Source organism: Martes martes (assembly GCF_963455335.1).
Source record: "Martes martes genome assembly, chromosome: 1".
Classification (NCBI taxonomy): domain Eukaryota; kingdom Metazoa; phylum Chordata; class Mammalia; order Carnivora; family Mustelidae; genus Martes; species Martes martes.
The window spans coordinates 110,216,140-110,238,662 of record NC_137888.1 but is presented as its reverse complement, the minus strand read 5'-3'; the positions used below and the strand labels follow the sequence as shown (position 1 = coordinate 110,238,662).

Genomic DNA, 22,523 nt, shown 5'->3' with positions numbered 1-22,523 from the left:
TTTTCATCCCCCAAATATCAGCAGAAGAGTGACTTTTCAACAAGCACTGCCTTAGGGAAAAATACTTGTCATGTTTTAGTTTTCTATCACCTGCCTCACCTGAAGGAATGATGGCTTGTTTTATGCTAGAACTGCCCACAACTGAGGTAAAGTGCTCCATTTGTGAGCCAAGAAGATATTTGTGTTATAATGTCAAGTTTAAGTACCATCTTTCTACCTTAAGAATTTATTCAGCATCACATTTTTCTCCAGACCAGATTTTGTTCGTGTAAAGTATTTCCCTTCTTTTATCTTCCAAATGATCCCCCAAAGTGGACATTTGGAGGTAAAATACACTCCTACCTTAATAACCATAAATAACATGTAAGAATAAAGCACCTAAGCACCGGGACTTCTGACAGCCGGCAGAGAGTTTACTAGAAGGTTTTATGTTCTGACACAAAGTGCTGAGATTCCTCTGACGTCTGAGATCCCATAATTCAGGAAAGAGCTCCCAAAAAGCCCCAACTGATGCCAGACAACCGCAGGTGAGACAAACAAATACAAAGAGGGCTGATCAGGTGGACAGCAATGCCCACAAATACTAGACCACAGCATTTGAAAATTGAAGAAAGGAAATGGGTTGAAAACTAAACCCAAATAGACCTACTTTACATGGTGTAGAGCTCAGCTAGGGAAAACTAAACTTTACATTCTGATTACAGTCATTACTCCCTTTTAGTAATGACATATGAACAAAATCATAATCATCTACTTTCTGCGAGAAACTTTGGTCACCATCACAGTGCTTCCAAGAAAGCACGTGGGCTGAACAGAAAGCAGAAAGGTGTAATTTTAATATTCAATCATTCTAGATACAGATATGAAGGGAAAGTAGGCCGTTTCAATTTTTTCAAAGTTAGAACAAAAATACGATTGAGGACTTTTAAAAAATATTTTATTTATTTATTTGACAGACAGAGATCACAAGCAGACAGAGAGGTAGGCAGAGAGAGAGGGGGAAGCAGGCTCCCTGCTGAGCAGAGAGCCCAATGCGGGGCTCGATCCAAGAACCCTGAGATCATGACCTGAGCCAAAGGCAGAGGCTTTAACCCACTGAGCCACCCAGGTGCCCCTGAGGACATTTTCAGTCTGTTAACAACCACTCTTTCAATAGCTTTACTTAGCAGAAATAGTAATGTGAAAAGAAGATAGTACATAGTAATGAAAATTTTCAGTGAACATTAGCCCACCCTTATGGAGAACATACCATGGTGACTTTAGAGGTTCATCAATAATGTCTCATTGGTTTTTAAGGTGAGATTAAAATACTTAATATATATATGTATATATATATGTCAGACCATATTTTATACACACACACACACACACACACATGCCTTATATTATATATATGATATAATATATCTATCTAGGCCATGTCAGAAATTAGGACTTAAATCAATGGGGCGACTGAATGCAACTAACATTGAATCACAGGAGACAGCTTTGTTTACCATGACCTGAAATTGAAGACACAGCAATTACAATAGTGGCCATCAAGATTAAAAAAAAAATCAGGGGGCGCCTGGGTGGCTCAGTGGGTTAAAGCCTCTGCCTTCGGCTCAGGTCCTGATCCCGGGGTCCTGGGATCGAGCCCCGCATCGGGCTCTCTGCTCGGCGGGGAGCCTGCTTCCTCCTATCTCTCTGCCTACTATGATCTCTGTCTGTCAAATAAATACATAAAATCTTAAAAAAAAAAATCAGAAACATACGTAGCATCCATATCTCATCCTTCTATTAAACATTATTATGTATTATTACTACTACTACTACCACTATTTCTGCGACGACGAATAATCCTTTTGAGTCCTTCATGGTGTCTTTCCTAGTCTTCAGGTTCCACTTACTCATTTAATCCTCATGAACTAGGTGGCATTATTATCTCATGTTTTATACATATTTTATAGATGAGGAAACTGAAGCTCTTCAAGATTAAGGAACTTGCCCAAGGTAGTAAGTGACAGAGCCCAAGTGAGAAACCAGTCAATCTGGCTCAAGAACCCGCGTTCTTACGGTATCTTCCATTCTGACTGCATGCAAAACTGAGTCACTCAAATTTCTGCCTTCAATTTTCAGCTAAAAATAACATATATCTTTAAAAAAAAACAGTTTTTCGTATTAAAGACAGGCTATAAAACTAACCATTCTTAGAATAGCTGTAATTGCAAAGATGAGAGACCCAGCTTCTTGGAACTACCACCAGAAACTCAGTGCAGATGAGATCATGTCCCTCTCAAGCTTGAAGCCCTTGAGCAGGTCCCTACAGTCTTAGAATAAAGGCCCCAAATCTTTAAAGTGGTCAGTGCCACACTATTTGAAACTCTCTCCTTTACTCACTAAAGAACCAATAAATAGAAACTCTTCCAGATTTTCGAAGGCAGGCTCCTTTGGTGCACAGCGTTCACAAGGGCAGCCTGAATCCTAGCTCACCTTGTAAAGGTTAGCTCAATGTCATCCCCCAGGAGGAGTCCTCTGCCCAGGTGGGTGGGTGTTCTTCTTTGTTTCACACAGTGATACCACTCGAAGTTTCCCTTGGCATCACATAATTATAACTGACATGAATTATTTGTACAAATATATTTTTTAAAATATTGGTCTTTGCTGTACGACCATAGACCTATGAGATATTCTTTCTGGTTTAATTAGTACTGAGTCTCATGTCTGGAACAGTGTCTAAGGCACAGTAGCTGCTTGGGAAATATTTATTGAAAGAATAAGTGCAAATCATTTCAAAATATGGAGCGCCTGGGTGGCTCAGTGGGTTAAGCCTCTGCCTTCATCTCAGGTCATGATCTCAGGGTCCTGGGATCGAGCCCCGCATTGGGCTCTCTGCTCAGCAGGGAGCCTGCTCCCCCCTCTCTCTTTCTGCCTGTCTCTCTGCCTACCTGTGATCTCTGTCTGTCAAATAAATAAATAAAATCCTTAAAAAAATCACTTCAAAATGAAAATCACTTTCAGAAGATATCTATTTTTATTCTAACACAACTAGGTGTTGACTCTCAAACTGAAGGAAGTCTGCCTTCAAGTCCAATTCATGTCTTTCCATACTACTGCCAAATGAAAGTTAGGGTGCATCCCCAAATAATCTCTCTGACCTTTATTCTGTGCTTTGCTTTGTTTTGGTAGGTGAGAACAGTGCTTTTAGCTTCAGCTTTTATGGGAACTAGTAGCAGAATAGCCAGTCTTGTCACTCACAAGGCAATGAGTAATACTTGGTAGCTCACACCTAGCTGGGAAGTTTATTAATGAGCTTCTACTTCCTTAAAACAAACACATACACGTTTTTGTGCCAAGGCAGTATTTTTTACCTAATGGCCTAGAGTTTGTTTCTAATGCATCTAGGTTAGCAGTAAGAATCCAAATCTTTGTGGTCATATAATTATTCACTTCCTAGGGATGGTGTTTGTGGCCAAATGCAGATTTATTTATTTATTTATTTATTTATTTTGAAAGAAACTACCCAGAAACAAGTGTCGAGGAAGACGTTAGTTTCTGGTGGATAGGCCACAAAATTTGTCCCTCCCTCTCTAATTTCCATGATTTTCTACCCAGTTAGTTAGAAGTCAGTTTAGAATAATGTCTTAATTAAGGGCTTACAATGTATGTGTTGAGGAACTCAGATTGCACTTGATCAGACTTACAAACCATTTCTTGCAAATGGTCTAAATTCATGACTTCATTTTACAGACTTTATAAGACACACATAGAGGTTGAAACACCAGCCTTGATTTACAAATAGAAAAGTAAAGCATGAAACAAGGAGCATACTACTCAGTTTTACTATTCTATATGTATTCAAATGAGAAACACTGTTTCATGCATTCTAATTTGCTTTTGCTTGTCAAGTTCTTTGCTGATTGCTACATTTTCCATTGTATCTGAGATTAAAGTTTTCAGTGATTTACTACGCTTTGTAATTAGACATGGTGACTTATGTAACATTGGAGTGTTCCTTTAAGCTGTCACTTTTAACTGCAAAACCAAACTGAAGTTTCCAGCTATGCAGAAGACATGCCTTACTTTGAAAATTTCAGACAGCCATCTATTCATTTCACCCTATTTACCCCATTATGAAAGTAACAATCAATCAGTTTAATAATTACAACAGCTCCTTGGTGTCTTACTTGAACACGAAAAAACAAACAAACAAAAAACTAGGATACCATGTTTAAGAAGAAAATGACTTAAAGATTTCTCAGACATCCTTTAATAATAGTAACACCATAGAAAATGAAATAGGTAAGTGTTTGCAAATCCTCAGACTTACCCACCCAGAGCAAACCACCCAAGTCTCTGGTGATGATCGAGAGACATGCAGAGGACAAAATGAATCAGCATGTTAGCAAATAGACGCTTTTAAGAAGTGACTGCAAAGCCAGATAAAAATCTAATCTGTTTTTGTTTTTTTGTTTTTTTTTTTTTAAGTCAAACACATTCTCTGTCCTCCTGGGTAATCAATTAAATGAAAGCAGCATACACTTTACACTGTTTACCTCTGTTAGAGTACCAGTCAGTTCTTACTCAGGAAACTTCCCTGTCCTTTAAAAACTTTCTTGCCACTTGAAGTATAATGGAAATAAATACCAAGGCTCATTAAAAAAAAAAAAAAAAAAAAAAGGAGAGAGAGACTGAGAAAGACTTGTAAGATGTCAAGGAAAACCATGCCATTCGCCATTCTCCACATACAGGCGGAGACAAGGCTTGTACAATGTACTCAAATCACTTTGCTTTTTGCACAGGTCAGTTACAAAGAGTCATTTCTGTAAAAGTACACACAATATGCCATGTTTTTATCTGAAGATGCCCCTTCACAGAACAGCAACAGACACATGCCTTCATCACCTCCAGGGAAACCATTTGGTAGTCCCAGAGAGGATGCAGAGATAAATACCACACACACCCCCGCCCACCAAGGGTGTTCAGTCTAGAACTGGGGAGAAGGGATCTTATCCACTGGGAGAAAAATGAGGGATAAAGAGAGAAGTGCAAAAGAGTTCAGAAGAAGGAGGGGTTATTCTGAAGGTGTGTGTGTGTTGGGGAGAAAGCGGAGACATTTTTTAAGGGTGAAGTAGCCTCCCACAGGGCCTTAAAAACTGGAAACAATTTGACCTGAAGATAAATATCTGGGGGGTTGGCTTTGGAGGATAGAAAGAAGCCAGGAAAAGTACCTTCTCAGGAAACTTACTATTGTGATTTTCAGCCTTTCAAGCACTTTGGGCTGGCTATTAAAATCATTTCCCACCCTAAGGCTTATTATGGGCTTTGGACTTCACCCAGTGTCACCATTTCTCTCTGTGTCTGTCTGTGGAGTCCTCAACCTTAGTCTGGTGACAGTCTCACACAGTCTATTCAAAAGTAATCAAGCCATTCCCAAAACATCTGATGTTGCCCGTTGAGAGGGTAATGGTTTTCCTTTTAATTCTGATTCCATCAATGGAGTGACACTAATCCAGACTGATTTGAGTAAACAGGGCATATTCTCCATTGTCTCTGTGATCTGAGAAAGAATAAACTTGAGAAAGCTCACTGCCTGGATTGGAAATGGCCCCTTTGGGTGTTTTTGCGCAGGCTTGAAAGGGAAAAGAAAACGCCTGTACAGAGTTCTTTCCAAGGCAAGCTGAGTTTGGGGGTGGTAATTCTCATCAGGGTATTATACTAAACTGCACCTATTAGTGGCTTTAGCACCAATAAGAAAGTAGAACTATTTCTTTTGTAGTGTTTCCAGAAGAGCTGACGAGAGTGTTTCATAAATTTCCGCCTCTGGCAACACACCACAGCTTGACTCAAAATTCCCTCTTTCAGCTTTTATAGGAGATCTTTTTTTTTTTTCCTTTTTTTTTTTTTAAACCATTGAAGAAACACAGACAAGATGCAACTCAGATCACAGGTTCTTTTTTTGTTTTGTTTTGTTTTTTAAAGATTTTATTTATTTATTTGACTGAGATCTTAAGCAGGCAGAGAGAGAGGAGGAAGCAGGCTCCTTGCTGAGCAGAGAGCCCGATGTGGGGCTCAATCCCAGGACCCCGAGATCATGACCTGAGCAGAAGGTAGAGGCTTTAACCCACTGAGCCACCCAGGCACCCCCAGATCACAGGTTTTGCATGAGATATCAATTTACACTCTTCCTACATCCACTAACATTCCAAAAATGTTTTATTGTTGCCAGACATTCCCTCACCTAGAACCAACATGTGCTTTACCTTAGCACCAGTTACTGAATTAAATTGACAGGTAAATATTGCCTGGTGAAGCCGTCTTGAGCCTTCTACACGACAGCCTGATTTTACTTTGACTTTGAAAAACAAACTTAGGCAGGGTGTTATCGACTTAGTCATTATCAAATAAGAAATAAATTTAGAAATGAGAACTTACCAAGATTTTTTTTTTTTTTTTTCAGAAATAGGATAGGTGTGCTATATTATCAGACCAAGTCAGAAGATTGAATATGGGAAAATCTAAAGTACTGTTTCTGAAAAGACTTTACAGACATTTCATTTAACTACTTAGTTTTGTGAAGGAGGTTGTAAGCAATGTGGTAGTTTCTGGAACATCACTGTTTCCCCAAATGTCTGCACAACGTCGAAAGCAGGACAATCCCTTTTCAATATTGGATATTTTCAAAATTCACTTGATGTTAGTGGAGGGTTAGGTTTGTAAGGAGGAGACAGGAATGAGATACAAGCTTGGACTTCCCCTATTTAACAGAAAGGCCAATTCTCCTTCCTGCCTGCCTCTTGACATTTAAATCAAGTCACTGAATTACTTCCCCCCAGAACCTACCCTTCCTTACCTACCCCTCTATTATCTCCTTAATTGCCCACATTTTCTTCCTGGGTGAGATGGAAGTAATGAACGAGGGTGTGGAAGGAAATGATATTAATATGGGGGAGACATGTCTTCCCTCCATATTTCCATTCAAGTCTTAAATGCAGATGTGTATCCTTGTAAAAATAAATTGAAAAATTTATGGCAAAGATTTTTTTCATTTGAGATATCAAAATCTTGATTTCTTGATTGTTGTTTTTTGCTTAATGCAGGAGGTCGGGGGACAGGTGTTTGTTGCTTAAGTGGGACATTCATATTGGGTTCTGGTCCATTATTTCTCAATTGGAATTCTTATCTTCAACAAATATCATACTTGGTATATTCTCTCACGTTTAGCTTTGGATTACTATTGGCATTTAGAGCAGTGACCAGAGAAACGGTTTTCTCATCCTGATTCTAAGATGACTATTTAATAAAGTTAATCACAATTAGCTTTAAAAAAATCAGTCTGGATTTTTGTTCCTAGCTTTGATAATTTAAAAATGTGATTACTGAGTCTATATAAGGCTAAGATACCTTATCTGTCTCTGTAAAGGTCTAAGGAAAGGGAACAGGAAACCCTCAATGTCATCCAGCCCCACCTTTTGGGCTAATTTTGCCCCTTCCTTGCAGGATGACATTTGTCATGCCTATGGCATACAGACAGAGTTTTGAATCTCAAATTCTGAACATTGTCCATGCTCTCAAAATATGCATAGGTTCAAGTTCTTAGTAAGATAGACGTTCCCACCATATTTTGTTGCTGTTTCTATAACAGCTTTCCATTTTAACATACATACTAAATACAGATCTGTGTTTATATCAACATTCCCTTTCCAAATCAATATATCATGCTCTTTCATCTGGTCCTGTGCAGTTTTCCCCTGTATTTTTAGTAGTTTTCTCGTTGACCCAAAATGACCTTTCTTCCCCACCTTGGCTAAAATCTGGTCCTCAGATGACGTGACATGTTACCTTCGTCATGCACAGTTTGAACCCATTTCACTGTCTTTGAGTGCCTTTAGATTCTCCCCACCACATTCTGTTTCATCCTGTGGTTATTTGTAATACCTTACGTGTGCCCTAGAGTTGTGAATTCTCAGACACCAGTGGCTTCAACTTATTCACAGTGCCTAGCCCTGTGACTACTTAATGAGCTCTCTCTAAATGTTGGGTTATAAGAAAATGCTTCTTTCCTGGGGGAAATAATCTAAATGGCTTGAGGGTGGGATATCAAAACTACTGTACCTATTTACAACCAAATTTATACTACTTTCCCATTTCGGAATGGGGGTTGGGGAAAACAATGAAATAAGGACGTCTTTATTTGTGGGGTAACCATATACTTTGTCTTCTAAGTGGAACCCTTTTGAAAGTGAAAGTGGTTCTATTTATGATTACGTTCGAATAGCAGGCATAAATTAGGAAAAACCAAAACCAATGGTTTCTAATTTATCCATGGAGACCATAGCTATTAAAGATTGCAACACACAAAGAATGCATAAGTTGTATAAGACTTTAGACACAATCTGCTTCTACCCTTCCAAAGGTTCCAGAGAAGCGGTGAATATTCCTGCAAAACAGGTAGCCAATACGCAACATGGAGGAATGCATTTTTTTACTGCTAGGTGGTCTGGAGCAAAGCCATTTATCCTTCCCAAATGTGCCCCAGCACAGCTCCCATTATACCACTGCTCTGTTCAAAATCCTCCCATGGTTTATCACTGCCACATTATTAAATGTCACATGGCCCTCCATGAGCCACTCTGACACCTCTAACTTTATTTCCTAATTTTTTCATGCTTTCGATTCCATCTGAACTCTTTCACATTGCTGAGTACACAAGCATTCACCCCGACTCTGTGGCTCTCCTGATGCCTGTTTCTTCACCCCAAATCCTCCTTCCCTCTCATATTTCAAGGACTTAGGAAGTTCTTCTACATGACCTTCCAAGTGCAGCTACCTCCTACTTATACATACAGACTTTCTTGATCCTCCTGTTTCGAGGTACTCTCTTTTTCTTTGATCCTGTATATTGTCTTGCTCACACTTCTCATATGACAATGAGGATCTGCCCTGACTATAACTGCATGTGTCCATTTCCTCTATGAACTGTAAACTTCTTGGTGTAACAACTGTTTCGTACTCACTTCATATCCTACACACCACCTTTTATATAATGGATGCTCAGTAAACACTGATTTAAAAAGAGTAAGTTGTTCCTCTAACCTAAGTTTCTCCCCATTTAATCTAGTATTCATAACTATTGACAACACTCAACTTAATGAAAAGGCACCAGTGAAAATTATAAAATGTTGAGAGAGGTAGCACATTAATAAACTCCATTTTACTATTTTCTTATGCCTCCCAATTGTGTTCTTAAGGGATTAGGAATTAAATTCATAGCTTCACTCTTGGATCTACTGTTCTACCTTGACATTTCAATCCATTTTCTTCCAGAACCCAAATCCATTGCTCTACTGTATGTTCTGCATAGGTGACTCAGTCCAGCAAATTGGTGCTGAAAAATAATGTTCCATCAGTCATCTGACTTTTTTTTTTTTAATCATACACTCAAAAGAAAATTCTGAGTCTATTGGCCTTGGAAAACTTTCATCTTCAAAATAAGACTTTTATGGAAATAAGTTATTTTTCACAGAGTTATCTTTTGGTATCTATGTTCACTCTTCCTTATTTATTGGCATAAACTAATTAAAAGAATAAATTAGGTTATTCAATGGGAGGGAGTTTACTTTCAAAATATTGCTATGAAGGGGGGACTTTTACTTATACTCCTCTATCCCATAAGCTCGGGTCTCACCCAAAGTAATCATATGCACCTCAAAGAAAGCTCAGGAACATCTGTGGCAACATATTTCTCATCTGTTTGTCCCATATCCTTCCTATAAATCTAAAATCTCCTAACCTCAGACTTATACTCCCTTAATAGGAAGAATACAGAATCCAAATTCCATACACACTCCTTGTCTAAGAAAATTTTAGTAACTTTGCACTCAGAAGATGCATGTGGAATGATGAAAAGACAACCAATATTTTTTGGTTGCCATAGCTGACTAGACATTCATTCATATTTCTTAGTGTACACTCCATACCACCGTTGAGGATCACTGCTCTTCTAAAAAACAAAACAAACCAAACATGCTTTTTCCTTATCTAGGTAAAGGATAAGTGATTTATTATCACCACCCATTTTTCCAATAGTAGCAAAAGAAAGTATGATCTGTGATCTGAGATCTAAGATCTCTCTCTCCCAGTCCCCGCTGGGCTTGAGGGCAACCAATTGTAAAAGAAGCAATTCCGTCGAAGACCATAGCACGGAGTGAGGTGCACAGCCTGGCTGACCGCTAAGGTAAGTCGGCAGCTTCTGCTTCTTCCCTACTCTGCTTTCACCTATGGTGCTCAACATTGCAGAAGCACAACATGGGAAAGCTTGAGACAAGGCATTTATTAACTATTAAGAGAAAAATCAGTCCCATGGGAAAAAATGTCTTTTTTCAGGATGGGAAAGACTGTTTCCCTTGACCATGCCGGGCCAGAGGTCAATTAAACGGCAAGATCCTCAACTCTAAGATCTTGTACTGCCACCTTCAAATTACTCTTCTTGCTCTCCAGGACGTTGGCACATCAGTTCTTTACATAAACGTTTGGGGGGCATATACCGGGAATTACAACAGCACATTCCAGGATGCATTCCATCTCTCTTGTTATGAAAGAGAAAAGGGTTACACTAAGTAAACGGGACTGACTTCTGCACTGGCTCTCCTGACTACAGAAAGAGATCATTAACCTTGATTTGTAAAATGAGGTGTCTCAGTATATGAGCCTTGAAGGCCCGTTTAGTTCTAGAATACAGGAACCCACTCACCAAAGTACCCTTCCATCATCACACAGAAACCCAGATAGAGGTTTTTAATAAAAATGTCCCAAATGGCCCTCTAAGGAGGATTTGAGAGTCTCTGAGTGTCTACCTCCAGCCCGTCTCCCACATGCATGTGCATGCACAGATACACATGCACACAGAGCCCAGGTTTTTGGCAAGAAAGTTGAACTAAAGCTTAATCTGTGAAGAACTTCCCTTCTTTTGAGGCCCTCTCTCGAAGTCTGAGACTAGTCCCAGAGGCCGTGTCATTCCAAGCCTGGCACACTGGAATGGTGCCTGCTTGAGGCCTCTCTCCATTGTCACCCAAGGGTGGTTCCTTCAGCCGTGCCTGGGACATCCTGCCCATGTTCTCTGCCCTTCCGGACCTCTTCCTGTTCACTAACAGCTTCCCCAAATCCAGCTCTGCTTGGAGGGAAAGAATTGGAAATGTGGGGAACAGGGAGCAGAGAAGGATCAGTGTTCTTCTATCGTTTTTGAGTTGACCCGAAGAAGTTACTAACAAATTAAATTTAAAAATTATCTGAAGTCAGGGATCGGGTTATAGTTTCAAAGTCATTTTTACTCTCACAGGGAGTTACGTACTTCTTTATTCTTAATCTGTCCATTTTTTGGACAATTTTTGTGTGATAATAGATTACCATTTCTGTATTGATTGTTCCTAATGAACATTATCTCAAGATGAATCCTAAAACGTTAACAACTTTTGCATTAAATTTCCAGATTCTCCGGGCCATGCAGTCCCAGACATTTTATATAGGCAGATATAGAACTACACTTTTACAGAGGACTAGATATTAAAACGTTGACTCTATACAGCAAAGAGAGCCATTCTTAAGCAACAGGATGAAAATGAGGCTATAAAAATTATGCATAAAACACACATTAGTGGAACGGTATAAAATTCACCATGGTAATATATAAAAAAGATGCAGGAAGGTAGAGAAATTCAGCCATATTTTTCATAGATATCCTCTTCTACACATTAGCAGCATGCCAAGAGAAAACAGACAATTTGAGCACCCGACTATACACATTTACGTAAAGTTCTGAAAACTACAAAGCCATGGAAAGGTGTTTTCTCTCATGGTAAGGGCGCTATACGCTCACATACGACATGATTCTTCTGCCTCCATAAAAGGCAAGAATTCCTACTAGTTATCTTCTAAGCAAAACACTTACTCAGTTTTTCCCTTCATGAGAAATAACCATTACTTTCCCCTTTGCATCAGCTTCCTACTTTTCTTATAGATATTTCTAAACCACCTTTCCTTTCTACCCCTTCCTACTTAGACATGAAGTCAGATCCCAGCCTGCTTATAAGTATAGGTGGGAAATAGCTCACGGACAAACACAAAGTCCGGTATGATATGATTGATAGACCATGTTTCTAGTGATTGAAACTGACCAACATGGGATCACATAGAAACGAGATCATCTTTAAAGTCACCTCCATTTTTTTTTTTTTAACCGTTTGGTAACATTTTAAGCTAACTTGCCATATTAAAGCAGAACAAGAAACTCAAGTTTCTCCACTGAGGACAAGCATGCCTGCTTGAATATTTTAAAGGAAAACAGGCACTTCCTTTTCCTTCTGTAGATAACTCGATATTTCCCCTGCTCTATTTACACAGTTCAGGTGTCTAGACAATAGCGTGGTCAATATGACAGCACGGGCCCTGCTTTGTTGCCTTTCGCGTGACTCTTCCTTTCGCCGTGTGCACCTGAGTCCCATGCACTTTGTTTTGATTTTTAAGGAGCTCAGTTTGAGCACTCCACTCTACTTTTCCAAGCATTCGCCTGCAAGCATTTTCATCTGAAACACTGAACTCACGCTCACCACCCGCACCGCCTTCCCCCGCCAACCCCCGATCTGATTAGTGTCAACACAGCTGCCCTATTCTGAGGAATGTAAACTAATATTGTTGTTAGACCTCCCTCAACCTTAGGAAACTTCCTCAAAGCCTTGCAGTCTCTTCAGGAGTTTTGTTTCTGTATCCCTTTGCTCAGTGATTTAAGTCCCTGAGACAAATTTGAGGAGAGATCAGAGAGGCAAACCAATTCCTTACCTAAAATCTTATATGCTATGATACACACTGCCATGTACACATGTATAAATATTTAATAACGCATCGCCCCCAAATAACTTTGTCATTATACAGTGAAAGTCTTAAGTCAATCACCAGACAATAGGGACATTAGTAAAGTCCCCTGAGGATTTAGATGGGTCTCTGGATTGATAGAATTCAAAATGAAGATGGTTTAAAAAAAAAAAAATCTCACCTGGATTATTTTGAAAAAGCTTCATTTGCTTTTAGGATGAAGTCTGGAGATAGAACTGAGAACTTAACTGAGTTAAGACACAGCCAACTAATTTGTCTTACTGGTACGTGAATACCCAACAGGAGTCATTTCCATGTATCTAGCAGAATGTGAGCTGCTCTCTCAGTCTGTTCTTACAAAAAGTGATTTTACAAACTCCTGAATATTGGGTTTCTTCAAATACATAACATCACCCAGAAATTTTTCTTCTCCCTTTTCTCCTGTTATTTCATCTCCTACTTAAGGAAAAAAAAAAAAAATCTTACAGTCACCACAGAAAACACGAACCAAGAAAAGGAGATTCCTATACACAATTTGCAAAAACATTACATTGGGTGACCAAGAACCACAAATATGTAAACCTTTATTTAAAAAATAAAAATGAAAAAAACATCTCTAAATGGAGTGCTAAAATCTAAAATCCTTACCTCACTAAATTGAGTCTGGGCATTGTTTTCCAGGTACAACATGTTAGCAGTAAGATTGATCAATGCCGCTGTCCTCTCTTCTGGCTCCAGGATTTTGCCAACCCCCCCACCCCCTCTGAGACCCTGACAACAGGAATCTACTAAGAAGATAACAGAACTCAAGTCCCTCTCTCTCTTTCTCTCTCTGTACATAATTTTAGGTTCCCTAATATATACCCAACTATAGGCATGAGGGGCGGGACTCTTCTCTTTACCTGTCCAATCCATCAACTTCCACCTGGAGTCCTCCACTCCAATGGAGTGAGGCCTCTCCCATCTCATTAAGTAGTTAGAATTCCTTATCACCAATCTTTAAAAGAAAAAGAAAGAAAGGAAAAAAAAAAAAAAGGAGAGAGACTGGTAAAACTTTCCCTTGCCTCTTTCATAAGAAAGTGCTCTCTCCTAAAAACAAAACAAAATCTCCCCAAACAAACCTCAGACCTTCCCAGCACCAGGACTTAGAGAAGGCTTTTCAGAAGGTTATTTTACACTTTGCAACTGAAAAGTAAAACTTCAGGGAGAGCTTTTGGAAGGCCCCTTCCCCCCCACCCCCCACCCCGCCTTTTTTTAAACTAGATGTGGAGATTTAAGAATGACTACATAAAGTTAGTAATTTCTAACTAAATCCTAAATACTCAAACCCATTTCTAAATATTCAAATCTATGGTTATATTTTCTCAATATAAAAATTAAAATCCACTGCTGAATAGCTGAAAAATTCTCAACTTATTCTCCACAAAGAAATGCCAGTGGTTTAACACAAACTTATGCCAACATCAGCCACTTGATTTTTCAGAACACAGTCAACGAACAATTTAAACCACTGGTCCCGTTACCTTGCAAAAACAAACAAATATCCATATTATGTACAGGAAATAGAAATTCTGGGAAAAGTGCCCATTTTTTTTAAGCCTTAAAAAAAAAAAAAAAGCACCGCTTCTTTCTATCATTATTTCTTGGGACGTGGAATCAATACAATAGCTTATCTATTTGAATATTTTCTCTATTTTATTATATCTGGTTTTCATTAATACCCAAAGGCATTATCTTTTTCTGTAAACAGTTAATACATTATAAATAGAAAGAATAAATCTTAAAGTGTGAGAAACCAATTGCCTTTTGCCTTAAGAATATATTTACATAAACATAGAAGAACATTATTGTAGAATCTGGCCTTGATTACCATAATTTAGTGAAGATGAAATGCACCCTCATGGTTATGGTTTGATTCACTAAAATTCTCTTGTTACTGCTGAGTATTCTATGTAATTCAGTTAGAGCTCTATCAAAATATCACTCCTCAGCCCCCACTTGGAAGACCAAGTCCCTCTGTCCTGCCTGAAAGGTACAACTGGCTGAGACAGCTAGAAGTGGATGCTTAGATTTTTTTTCTAAAACTTAAAAGATAAGAAGATTAGAAGAAAATTAGAAGCCAGGCTAGGCTGGTATATAAACTTTAGAAATTAGCTTGGAAAATATATTCATGACCTTAGATTTGCCCCGTTTTTACTTTTATTTTTGTATCCATTAAATGCATGTGCATAAAGGATAATGTGATTATTGGCATATTTATTTTAAAGTCTCTGAGTCATTGGTAAGAATGTTTTTTTTTTTGCAAAAATTTTCAGTAACATCATTTGAATATCAAGTGTCCAAGAATATGACAATGCTCTGTAACACTACAAATTTATATCAGACATAATGTGCATTTTTTCTCCGAAATATTAACCAAATAAGCTCTGGGTACAAAGTGCAGTATAATTATTTATATCATGTATTTAAATTCTATACCCACTGACAGCTTTCAGGTCAACAGGGAAGAACAGATTGTTGCTTCCTTAATCTGCGCTCTATTCCAATGGTTCAAAAACTTGGGTGACCCTAAGAATCGTCCAGGGTGCTTCTTAAAAACAGATGTGTGGACCTAGTCCCAGCTGTATTTGGTGCAGCCCACGAGGCAGTTCTGAAAGAATCAAGCTTGGGAATCAGTGCTGTCAAGTAAATGTCATTAGGACAACTGCCCAGAAAGTCACTATTAGATCATTTTTTTAATAATACTGGGGTAGCATAACTTTTTGAACCCTAAGTGTAGGGTTCACAGACTCAAATGTTGATAATGTTCCATCAAAATGTAAACACATTTCATCTTTTACAAAGTCAAAATATTCCCAGCGGGACGTGATGGACTAAAATGCCAAAATCTTTCTATTGATGAGCTCAGCCTTCAGCACAATCAGATCTGAGGATGATGGTCTATGTCTAACATAGCGACTAAGATTCTGGACAAAATCTATGACACATGTCTGTCCTATCTATCTATCTGCCACTGCTATTTGGGTCCTTCGGGTAGCTGAAGGCTAAGAGCACAGAACTGGGGGTTACAAGAGTAACTAGGAAATACAGGCTGTAATCCCAGCTCTGACTTCAGTTAGCTCTGTGCCTCTGGGGCAGGTCACTGCACCACTCTGGATTCAAGTTCCTCATTTGTGAAATGAGAGGCAGAACTAAATGATTTCTAAAGATGATTACAAGGCTAAGAGTCTGTCCAGAATCCATGGAAGCAGGTTGGAGGATTTTTTTTTGCATTCTTCTTATTTCACTTGGGTATTTATATAGCAATCTGCTCATCTCCAAACTGTGTAGTTAGAGCCGTCAAGTTGTACAGATACCAAGATGTTTAAATGACTTAAAGAAAAAGGTACAGTATATTGTGGAGGGGGGAAGGGGGGGGAAATCTGTGATTTTTGCTTTTAGTATCCTCATGATAAAAAAAGGACTACTGGTTACCAGTTCATTTAAATTCAAACACATTGCCATGTGTGAGTTAACTAAAGTGCCTCTGATAAGGTTTCATTTCAGAATTGGTATATAAATACCAAGTGTTAACTTTAGCAGGAGGTTAAGAGAAGCCATAATTCTCTACTCCCCACGCAATAATGCTTATCCTGGGATCTCAAAGGTTTAGTAATGTGCATTAATTTTCCTAACAACTTAGTGATGTATGTAAGTATTATTACCCCCATTTTGCAGATAAATAAACAAACTCAAAGATTTGAAGTGGGTTTCCCAAGTCCTCAGGGGTTGGAACAACCCTATTAACAGCTTACAACTTTCTGTTCTCAGCCCCTTCTCCCAGATTCCTCAAAGCATTGTGGCCTCACAATGAGAGGTCTCTGCTGCCCCTTCATGAAAATACCACTGTTGTAAACCCAGTGCACTGGGAAGGGAAGCCATCCACGATGTGGGGTCTGATTTCCAGAAATAATACTGCTAACATTTTGTTGGCTATCCTCCTGAACAGTTATTCCTGTAGGAGATCTTTGTATTTTATAGATAATAACCCTTTCTTATAACTGGAAGTATTTCTCTGCTGTGTGCATGTGTGTGCCTGGTCTTTCAAATGTATGTATGGTTTTACGGGTTGCTTTCTGGTGTAGAAGAATCCTAGTTTTTCTATAGTCAAATTTATCATTTTTCCCTTATGACTTATTATTTTTCTTTTTTCTTTAAAGATTTTATTTGTTTTTTTGTCAGAGAGAGCGAGCAAGAGCTAGATAGTACAAGCAGGGGGAGCGGCAGGCAGAGGGAGAAGTAGGCTCTTCACTGAGCAAGGACTCGATTCCAGGACCCTGGGACCATGACCTGAGCTGAATGCAGATTCTTAACCAACCGAGTCACCCAGCCATTCTGACTTATACTTTTCAAGATAGTTTGAGAGGCCTGTCCTAGCCCAACATTATAAAATTCTTCAACCATACTATCATCTCATATTATTATAGCTTTTAACATTTTTTGACATGGAAATCTTTTAACTCTTTGGAATTTTTATTGGTATGAGAAACAAATGAAGATCCACTTCCTCCCAAGAATACATTCCTTACATTTACCATTTTTTCATATTTTTTTCTCTCTGATTTGACATGTTATCTTTATAATATACCAAATATCAATGGTTCCATTTTATAACTCTATGTAAAAAAGTTAAGCAAGTGTATAAATCCTTGGCATGCATAAAACATTTGCTTGAACTTCTTAATCCATATGTGTGCAGTTAGGTAGGGAATAACATGGTACCTACAACATTCTAAAAAGTTAAAACAAAAAAAAAATGGAAGCAATTTTGTGTTCTTGGATTTTTGCCTGCCCTCAATGGTTGGAAGTAGGTCTAGAGGATAGGGAAATGTTTAGGTTTCATGAGGCCGCAGATTGGAGATCAGTGTTTCTGTGTGTTCCCTCATGAAGACCTCAGTTCTATTGAATTGAGAGAAAAGAGAAGTTAAAGAGGCATAGGTAAATTTGGCCAAGATTCGGTAGACATTTATTAAAGTAAACAAAGACTGGTGGCTTGTTTTTTTTGTTTGTTTTTTTTTTTTAAAGATTTTATTTATTTATTTGACAGACAGAGATCACAAGTAGGCAGAGAGGCAGGCAGAGAGAGAGGAGGAAACAGAGTCCCTGCTGAGCAGAGAGCCCGATATGGGGCTCAATCCCAGGACCCTGGGATCATGACCTGAGCCGAAGGCAGAGGCTTTAACCCACTGAGCCACCCAGGCGCCCCTGGTGGTTTGTTTTTAATAGTAGCAATTGAGACTCCAAGAAAGAATACATACCTGATTCTAAACATATCAAACTTTTTATGCTTTAACCACAGGTCTACCTGAATGAAGTAGAAAAATGAATATCCAGTGATGTCCCTACTTTCCCTCCTCCCCATGGGAGTCCCCCTCCCTATCACTTTATCTTCCCTAAGGAACAACTCTGACCGTGTCATTTCTCAGGATGCCTCCATGCCAATGAAACAAAACCAACTACAGCTGACCCTTGAACATGGGTTTGAACTACACAGGTCCGCTTATTTGCAGATTTTTTTTTACAACATACTACAGTAAATGTTCTTTCTCTTCCTTATGATTTCCTTAATGACATTTTCTTTTCTCTAGCTTACTGTTTTATAAGAATATACAAAATACATGTTAATCAACTGTTATATTATCAGAAAGGCTTCCAAACAACAGGAAGATAGGAGTAGTTAAGTTTTGGGGAAGTCAAAGTTACATGCAGATTTTCAACTGTGGGGGGGGGTCAGTGCTCCCAATTCTCACCCTGTTCAAGGGTCCACTGTACTTCCACAGACACTTAGGGCCTTTCACAGTCTGACTCCAAGCTATGCTCTCAACCACACTTACCACATATCCCATTCTGCTTGCCACATGCTGGCCCTAGCTGATCATCCCTGCCTCTCCGCTCAGTCTGGTCCCTCAGTCTGGAATGGCTTCATTCTCTTTACCTGATCAATGAAAACATTTTTAGGTTCCTCAGACACTTCTACCCTCATGAGAAATTCTCCAATTCCCTAGATGAAATTAAATCTTCTCTTATTTTATATGAATGTATATAAAAACAGTAATATAATACTACCTTGCAATGCCAAATTTTGTATACTTGTCTCTCTCCTCCAGTGGGCAATGAACTTTGAGGCTGGAGTCCATTTTTTTGTTCACCGTATCACATTAAGTATCTAAACACCTGATGAATGTGTTCAATTAAACAGTTAATTTTGAAAAAAGAATTAGAAGGTTGAACAGTAGATTATTTTACTCAAGATATTTGTTATGACACAGATGCCTTTCCTGTGGGAATCAATGCATAGTATCTAGCGAAAATCGAAAAGAGAAAAAAAGATAATGGTTTCAATCTAAGTACAGTACCTCAAGTTCTTAATATCTATTTGCCAAAAGGAAAATTGTCAGAATAATACAACTGCAATAGTTAAAAAAGATTGGGGTTTTATAGAGCATGTGTGAAAGCTAAGAAATGTTGGGACTTTCCAGTTGCCACAGAACAAAATCAATTAAATCATTTTGATGCCAGCTACCATAAAGGATGGCCAACACAGAACATACATATAATTTTTAGAGCTCTAATCTTTCCCAAGTGATTTCATCCCCTCTTGCTATGGATAGGTGAGAAGAATTGGCATTTGTAGAAGCTACTGAGAGACACTTAATTAATTCACCAAATCAGTGTTCTTTTTATTCTAAGGCTAAGTTCCAAAATGTAAGATGACATCCATTTTAGGGTCACTAGCTAGACTGAAAAATGAGTCTTACAGGCATACAAAGGGAGCTGAGTTCTGTCCTAAATCTTACAGATGTGCTCAGGCTATCATTTTTTATTTCATTTTTTATTTCTGTCAACTGTCAAATAGAAGGTAAAATGGAGGCAAGATTTAGACTCTCTCTCTTTGTACTTTTAATGTGTCGGGCACTCTTCAAAGTACTTAACATATATCAAATGTGTTTAATTCTCTTACAAAATTATCAACTGGGTACTGTTATTTTTCCTATCTTACAGATAAAGGTGAAGACACCAAAATGCAGACAAATACTAAATGATGAAATCAAGAGTAGAACCTGTATATTTTCGCCCCCAAATCCACACAAACCCTGTGCTGTTCAAGGAGATTATGTCTTCGTACCTCCTCCCACCCCAATATTTATCCCTCCTTCAATACCACGTCCATAGCTCATTTAACCAGGCACCCCACTCTATGATTAGTTTAACAACAGTATTGTTAACCACTTCCCCAAATTTAGATAGTGTTTTACTTTGGAAGGACTCCAAAATGGTCCAGGTAAAGAGATGCAAAAATGCACACAGATAAGATCATCTCTCCTAGCATTACCTTTCATTTGCATTTAAATTTTTAGATTACAAAATCATGTGCTATTTAGAGACAAAAAGTGAAAAAAAAATTACATGCCCTCTGTAAGCAAACTTCTCAGAGAGAATTACTCTTAAGTTTCCATGCCTTTTCTCCTCTCTTTATGTATGTATTCTATAAACAGTTGGGATCATTATGTGTGTGTGTGCACACACACACATATACACACACATGCATATCATATTTCATATACACACACACACACACACACACACACACACATATATATAACACTAGTTATCATACTATTATGAGCATTTTGCCATGTTAAGTATTTCTACCACTCAACAGCCTGGGTCAAAGGTTATAATTTAAGTCTCCTGATGGGTGTAGAATCAAGTTGTTTTCCAAAAGGGTGGCATAAATTGCATTTGTATGAGGATAAAGGACCACAATATTGAGGATTAACTTCCAATTGTACAAATAAAAAGAAACTGTTTTCTTATTTTAAATACGAATCCCCCAGATTATGAGTAAGATTAAATATGTTTCAATACGTTCAGTAGCCCTTTGCATTTCTTCTTTAAATGATGTGTTAATGTCCTTTGCTTTCTCCTCTAATCCCTACCCCACTGGAGAAGTAGTGTTTTCCTTATTAATAAGATATTAACCCTTTGACATTTTTGTCACACACTTTCCAAGTTTCTTTGCTCTTTTAGTATTGTATATATTGAAATAAGAACTCTGATTACTTTAGTACATAAAAATTACTTCTTCTATGTCATTTATCCCAGAACCTAGAGGTAACCACTGCTAAATTTTGGTATATTCTCTTCCAGAGATATATATTCCACACAACTCTGTACTTATGATAGCATACATTAAAGATATATTTGTTAAGTATATGTATGTGTCTATGTAAATATATGCATATAACTATTTTTATGAGTATATACTCAAGTCATTACATGTATTTTTTTAAACACTGTTTTTAAACTGTTACATAGTATTGTTGAATTAATTTAGCCATTTCATACTAACTGGATATTCATTTGCTTCTATTTCTCTTTAACCCTATAATCTTATTTTTTATTTATTTTTAAAGATTTTATGTATTTATTTGACAGAGAGAGAGAGAGAGCGATAGTACAACCAGGGGGAGGGGCAGAGGGAGAAGGAGAGGAGGCTCTCCACTGAGCAGGGAGCCCAATGTGGGACTCCATTCCAGAACTCTGGGATCATGACCTGAGCCTAAGGCAGATGCTTAACCGACTGAACCACCCAGGTGCCCCAATATTATAACTTTAAAGCAAAAAGTACTATATTATGAACTAAAATATATTATTAGAAGCTGAATCATTCAATTAAAAGACATTCGATGTTTTAAGGGCCAATAGATATTACCACATTAATTTCTGGATATTTTATCTGTTTATCTTTAGACTAACAACATAAAACAGTGTAAGTTTACTTAACCACAACATCATTAGCAGCTACTATTATAGTATTTTTCATAATTTAGGAAAAAAGTGCACAAACAAAATTAACTTCCTTCTATTGCTATCATATATTATTCATTAAAACGAACATATTCCTCTCCATCCCCATTGATTGCTCTGCTTCGGAAAGTGCAAGTCTTTAAATCAAAGTAAGTTGTATTTGAAGACTGGTATATTCACTTAGATTTTTTGAACCTTCATCTATAAAATCAAAATATCACACCATTTTGTAACATTTAACTTCCTAACCAATCCTAGGACACTAATTAGCTTACAGTAAGTTCTAAATAGATTTCAGTGCACTTTTACCCTTTTATTTATTCACATCTGTAGTTCTGGCACATGGCTACTGGATACCTTCTATAAATTCTTATTTCCATAAATACTAGATTTTTTGTGTGTGTTTCACTAACTTTCATTTCTCTCCTGTCATAGCCTCCAAATGGCTGCTGCGAGAAGGAAGAGGTCTGCAGTGAGTTGCCAATTTGGAATAGTGGAAAGAGCTCTCGAGTCACCAGCAGAAACCTGGGGTGTAGTTCTCACCTCTGTGTTTTTAAGTGAGTCCTTTTTTTTTAATGGATAGATCATGAGCAAATATTCACTCAAGCTAATTGCACAACACATCACCCTTCCTTCTGGTTCCATACTGAGATATATTTCAATACAATACCAGCTTTTAAATGATTTACTCTACTTAAAACTGTAGGAAGGTAGTATACCTTGCCTTTAAGAATCCTGCATAGAAGGGCATTATTCCAAGAGTCATGGACTTTGGGTTAAGCACTGGCTCTGAGAATAAATGGGTTATATTACATAAAACAGAATAT

At 38.0% G+C, this 22,523-nt stretch overlaps 1 protein-coding gene across 9 annotated transcripts in view; it reads right to left on the bottom strand.

Annotated features, from left to right (window-relative positions):
* TP63 (tumor protein p63) overlaps positions 1-22,523 on the bottom strand; it is a gene marked incomplete at both ends in the record, with an annotated part of 227,026 nt that overhangs the window by 85,604 nt on the left and 118,899 nt on the right. For 3 of the 9 annotated variants that reach the window (XM_080806127.1, XM_080806131.1, XM_080806132.1), the window contains one exon: positions 13,495-13,674. The exons of 4 other annotated variants lie outside the window; for them this stretch is intronic. In XM_080806127.1, coding sequence (XP_080662253.1) covers positions 13,495-13,536 — 42 coding nt within the window. Of the gene's footprint in view, positions 1-13,494; positions 13,687-22,523 lie in introns of those variants that run through there. 2 more of the 9 variants (XM_080806126.1, XM_080806128.1) reach the window with 2 other exon arrangements.